At 43.8% G+C, this 6,275-nt stretch overlaps 1 protein-coding gene across 2 annotated transcripts in view; it reads right to left on the bottom strand.

The window, feature by feature from the left end:
* Positions 1-1,371: 1,371 nt before the first annotated feature.
* Positions 1,372-6,275, bottom strand: part of PAFAH2 (platelet activating factor acetylhydrolase 2) — a 48,027-nt gene continuing 43,123 nt past the window's right edge. For both annotated transcript variants that reach the window (XM_049774890.1, XM_049774891.1), the window contains one exon: positions 1,372-1,846. In XM_049774890.1, coding sequence (XP_049630847.1) covers positions 1,752-1,846 — 95 coding nt within the window. In that variant the 3' untranslated portion in view covers positions 1,372-1,751. The remainder of the gene's footprint in view (positions 1,847-6,275) is intronic.

Genomic DNA, 6,275 nt, shown 5'->3' with positions numbered 1-6,275 from the left:
TCTGTGTCTTGACTTCAATTTTGGGGGTCTCTAAACCAGAAATCAGAATAAGGGAGGTGAATTGACTACATAGCAAGCAAACTGCAGGATCATGACATCTGAGGTAAGAAGCAAAACCAAAGCTTTTCTCATTCTTCCGTGCAGAGTGTCTCCTAAGCACTAAATGACAAAACTACACTTCACTACTAACCACTAAGTGACCACACTCATACCCTCTCTACTTAACACCCTAGGATGTTTCCTTTCTTAGTGTATTTTTAGCAAAATTCCAAGACATTCAGAGCTTTTCGGCTACCTCCTTTGTAACCCCATTTCCCTATGCTAAGAGGACAATGCTGTCTGCCTCTCCATAAGCTCACATGTGTACTAGTCTTAATTCCCTACCCAGAACTATGTGTCATGCTATAAGAAAGTTTAATAATGGGGCCGGGCGGTGGCGCTGGAGGTAAGGTGCCTGCCTTGCCTGCGCTAGCCTAGGACGGACCTCGGTTCGATCCCCCGGTGCCCCATATGGTCCCCCAAGAAGCCAGGAGCAACTTCTGAGCGCATAGCCAGGAGTAACCCCTGAGCGTCACAGGGTGTGGCCCAAAAACCAAAAAAAAAAAAAAAGAAAGTTTAATAAAACAGTAAATCTGATGGGGGTCCAGATGTAAGAAAGTCAAAGTGTTGGGCAGGAGTGATAGTACAGTATGTAGGGTGCTTGCTTTGCACATGGCCAGCCCAGGCTCAACCCCTGGCATTCCATATAGCCCCCCAAGCTCACAAAGAAATGACTTCTAAAGTGCAGAGCCATGGTAGCCCCTGGCACTGCTGGGTTTGGCAAAAAAAGAAAAAGAATAAAGAAAGTAAAAGTGTTCAGAACTCACCAAGAATTTCTGGTAATAAAGAAGGCAGAGTGGTAGGAAGAAAGAGTGCTAAATTGGGTGAGAGGTCAAGAAGGTAGAAATTTCTCTCTCTCTCTCTCTCTCTTTTTTTTTTTTTTTTGGTTTTTGGGTCACACCCAGCAGCGCTCAGGAGTTACTTCTGGCTCTATGCTCAGAAATTGCTCTTGGCAGGTTCAGGGACCATATGGGAAGTCAGGATTCGAACCACCGTCCTTCTGCATGAAAGGCAAACGCCCTATCTTCATGCCACCTCTCCAGCCTGAAGAAGGTAGAAATTTCACTTCTTTCAACTTCTTTTTTTTTTTTTTTTTGTTTAATTTTTTTTTTTTGGGGGGGTCACACCCGGCAGTGCTCAGGGGTTACTCCTGGCTTTATGCTCAGAAATTGCCTCTGGTGGCTCGGGGAACTATATAGGATGCCAGGATTTAAACCACTACCCTGCATGCAAAGCAAATGCCCTACCTTCATGCTATCTCTGTGGCCCCTTCTTTCAACTTTTTTCTTTCACTGCAGAAGCCATATTGAACTCAAGTGAGGGAGTAGTGGTCTGAGGTAACAGAGTTCAGTTTAGAGATTGATTTGTCCCCAGGTTCCATCCTCCTGCTTGTTCCCTTACACTATCAGAATTCAGACACCCAGCAAATCATTTTGGCAATCAGTAAGTGATCCAAGTCCCAAGCAACATATCAACATGTGTTTAAAATAAACAAGTCTAAGATCAAAGTCCATAAACCAATCAGCAGTGTGAGAACAACCTCTCAATCTGTGAAAAAAAGTCATTTGACCACTTCCTGAGAGGAGACTATGGGTGTCCATGGGAAGGTCCCAAATAGAACTCGATGACCTTTCATAAGTGGCCAGTGATGCCTACAGACTGGAAAGACAGTGTGGGGCCCCTGGGATAAGTGATGGTCCAATGCCTTCAATAAGGCTATTCCACTGGTCAAAGTTCTCTTCCAGACCTAAATGGGAAAAAAAAAAGGAAGATATGTAAATTGTTGTAACATTAGATCACAGACTACATACAGTGAGATCACAGCAGATAGTGCAGGGGGTAGGGAGCTTGGCACACAGCTTTTTTTTTTTTTTTTTTTTTTTTTTTTTTTTTTTTTACAGCTGACTCTTGTTCTGTCTTTGATCCACATATGGTCCCCAGCCCAAGCACCACTGAAAGTAATCCCTGAACACAGAACCAGGAGTACAATTGGGTGTGGCCAAAAAGACCCAAAACCTTTAAATTTAACCTATATATGTCTTAAATGTCTTGCTTCATTCAAAGAACTCAATAATGATATTAACAGAAGATAAAATTTATTTCTTCAGGAAAATTCATTCATTCTAAGCATGCAATAAATTTATTTGTTTTTGTTTGGGGCTACATTCAGGAGTGCTCAGGGCTCACTCCTGACTCTGCATTCAGGATTTATTCCTGACTGAGCTTGGGGGCCATTTGGGATTCCATGGATTAAATATGGCTTGGACGTGTGCAAGGCAAAAGTCTTCCCAACTGTACTATCATTCCAGTCCCAACATGCATGGTATTTTATTGAATTTTTCAAATATCCCTGTGACCTCAGTTCTATTTTGTGTGTGTGTGTGTGTGTGTGTGTGTGTGTGTGTGTGTGTGTGTGTGCTCAGGGGATACTCCTGGCTCCATGCTCAGAAATTGCTCCTCGCAGGCACGGGGGACCATATGGAATGCCGGGATTCAAATCGATGACCTTCTGCATGAAAGGCAAACGCCTTACCTCCATGCTATCTCTCCGGCGCCTGATCTCAGTTCTATTATAAGTTCTGACTTATTGCTGAGGAAACTGAGGCTGAAAAAGTTATCCACGGCAATTACAGCTAGAAAGTGATAAAGACAGAATTCAAGCTCTCATCTCTTCCTTATTGTTTCTAAAGGAGTGAGAAAATTGCAAGCCTACTTCCAGGCTCAGGGATGTTGTTGAACAAGAAAAGGTCCCTCACCTAATAACCAGTGGACACAAAGGAGGGCCAAGAGAGGAACAGGACAGCAACACCAGGCAGCAGCATGACCCTGAGTATGATTCAATGGATGGTTGAGAATCAGAACCAGACAGATGATTCTAACTACATGGCCAGAACAGTAGGAAAGGTCCATCTCAGGCTATAGAGTGGAGGACAGACAATGATGTCCCTGCTCAAATCAAACAGTACAGAAGGCAGAGACCCTCCTATCAGCTTCAAATCCCTAGTACCCTCTTTGGAATGGAATAGATCTCTATCTCACATGTCAGTGCTTACATGTTCATGAACTCCAAAAACTACTGAGCACACCCTAATGTTCCAATCTGTTCATGTGTTCATGGTGCTTAAACACATCCACAGACAAAAACTCTCATTCGTATCAAGCTCACCATGCAGCAGGCAGAGATAACAAAAGAATTCATCACAGGGAGTGTGAAAGGCTGTGGTGCTATCCTGTCAGAGACCAGGGAGGGAGGAAGGGTGTTTAGAAAAGGGCATTGAGGGTAGGTCTGGCTAGGAAGATGAGATAGGAGCAGAGGTGGAGAAGGCAAAGTCAGGTGACTGCAGGCCTGCCTCATGTTAGTGGACTTCACTGGGTTTCACTGACTATACCCCACTTCCTTGAAACTCAAAGATATTTTTGTTTTTATTTTCACAAAAGACAGCTCTATGACAATTCTTTGTCCAGCAAGTCACCTCCTGTCATTTTTCTAATATTATATGCTCACTTCATGCTCACCTTTGCTTACACTGGATTATTTTGGGGTTTGGGACTACATATAGGGCTTACTCATATGACCATTAGCCTCATTAGACCATACTCAGGGCTTACTCCTGGTTCTTTGTTTAGAGATTACCCCTGGTGGTGTTCAGGGGTGCTGGGGATCAAATCTGGGTCGGCCTATGCAAGGCAAACACCCTACTTACTATACTATTACTCTGGCCCCTACACTGAAAATTTTTTTTGGGGGGTGTCACACCCAGCAGTGCTCAGGGGTCACTCCTGGCTCTCCGCTCAGATATTGCTCCTGACAGGCACAGGAGACCATATGGGATGCCAGGATTCGAACCACCACCTGTCCTGGATAGACTATGTGCAAGGCAAATACCCTACCTCTGTGCTATCTCTCCAACCCTACACTGGATTTTTTTTTTTTTAGATATAATGCTTTTGCATACTTTATATCTATAACAAAATAATATAAACACAAATTTATAATGCTTGGGAAACCAAAACTTCAGGAATTTTTTTTTGGGGGGGTGAGGTTAGTAGGGTCACACCTGGTGATGTTCAGGGTTTGAGACCATATGGGACACTGGAAATCGAATCCAGGTTAGCTGCACGCATGGCTAGTGCCCTATTCATTATACTATCTCTCTGGCTCTCTGACTTTAGCTGGCTCTATAAATCTGGTGCTCATTGAAGTGATTAAATGACACACAAGCTGGGAAGCTGTTCACAGAGGGATGCTATTTCAAGTTGTGAGACTAAATGACTTTAGGGAATAGAAATACTGAAGAGGTCCCTGCAATAGTCCTGGGAGCAGCAAAGGCCAATGATGACAGTCACTGACAAAGAGCCAAGATGTGGTGTCTGGAAGGCAGACAGGAAGAACAAGGAACTTCGATTTTGTCAGAAGTTACTGACAGTTTCTGCGAGATGAGGAATGAGATGTGACTGCTGGACTTGCAATTGTATTGTTTTTCTTTTGTCTTCTGTTTATTTGCTTAGGGGGTCACACCGGGTGGAGCTCAGGGGTTCCTCCTGGTTCTGCACTCAGAAGTTGCTCCTGGCAGGCTCAGGGGATCATAGAGGTCGTCAGGATTTGAACTGTGGTCTGTTTGGGTTAACTGCAGACAAGAAAGGCGCCTTACCCTTTAGACCATTTCCACTCTGTTGGACTTGGAATTGTGGAGGTTGCTGGCTACCTTGGCAAAAGTAGTTTTCAGAAAGCCTGGGATGAAAAAGCTTGATTGGGGTTGATTTTTCCCTTTGTTTTGTTTTGAGGGTCACACCTGGTGTGAATTACTACTAGCTCTCTGCTAAATGATCACTCATGGTAGGATATCAGGGGACCATATATGATGCTGGGAATTTAACCGTTCAGCTGTCTATGCAAGGCAAGCATCTTGCCCACTGTACTATCTTTCTGGCCTATGACTGGGATGGTTTAAGAGAGCATGGGAAAAGAAAAATCAGAAAAATTCAGGACAGACATATTCAGGATAAACCCAAACAGGTTCCCATTCATAGGTTCTGGGCGATTTAAGTAACTGAACATTTGGGGGTTACTTTCACTTAACATTTTCTATTTCTTCTGGCATCACATCACCAATAGTGAGTTCAGGAAACCTAAGGCCACTACACTCACACCAATAAAATAAACAAACTTCAATTACAATGGAACAATAAAATAAAAGCAAAAGACCAGGCCCATGTAAGGTCCCTTGTCAGTAATAAACCTCTATTGTTTCCAACTTTGCTGATAGCAATTGCTGAAGGGCATCTTTTAATCATAATTAGAAATCCAGGACCCACCTGTATTATTATTCTGGTCCCTGAAAGGCATCTTTCTAAAGGAGAGATTTCATCATGAAATGACTGTCAGGGAAGAAAAAAACTAATGACCTAAGACAAAAAGGGAAAAGTTGCTGGCATAACTGATATTGAGTAGAGAATGAAAACTAGATAACACTCTTGTATAAGTGAAGGAATTAGTGAAGGCAGGAAACTGAGGGGGACTAATGACCGGCAGGAGAGTTTACAGATAAAGTGTGAAGAAAGGCAGGAGGCTGCAGGCTGGGCTCCAGAGGGGTGTTTCCATTTTCATAGTAGGAGGCAAAGTGAATCATCTGAGAGACAGACAGGATAAAAGCAGAGGCGTCAGAGGTTTGAGAAGGGGAAACAGTCTTAGGAGAGTGGGTGTAGGAGAAACAGGGAGACAGAAGCCGCTGCTGTTACTGCGCTAGCAGCCCTGAGGCAGCAGGACAGGGGAGGGATTTCTTTAGAAGCAATGAGAGGTTCAGCCATGCCACCGGTTTTAGTTTCCAACTTAGTACTGTGGCCAAAAAGGACCCAGAGCTATAGTACAGAGGATGGGGTGCTTGCCTTACAGGTTCAATCCCTGATCCCATATGGTTCCCCCCTCCCCCGGCCAGGAGTGATTCCTGAGTGCAGAGCCAGAAGTAACATTGCCAGGTGTGGCCTAAAAACAAAAACAAAAACAAAATCAAAAACAAAACAAACTGCACAAACTGCGGTGGCCATCAAAAGGATCTTTTCTCTTTGTGAAGTAAAATTGAGTTAGAAGCTGTGCTTTTTATCACACTGTCTTATCTTTCATCACTTGTTCATACTGTGAGATTCCTCCCCGCTTCCCCACCTCACACACACACCCT

The sequence above is a fragment of the Suncus etruscus genome, chromosome 6, assembly GCF_024139225.1.
Source record: "Suncus etruscus isolate mSunEtr1 chromosome 6, mSunEtr1.pri.cur, whole genome shotgun sequence".
Taxonomy (NCBI): Eukaryota; Metazoa; Chordata; class Mammalia; order Eulipotyphla; family Soricidae; genus Suncus; species Suncus etruscus.
Note: the sequence above shows the minus strand (reverse complement) of the source record. Positions and strands in the feature narration are given on the sequence as shown.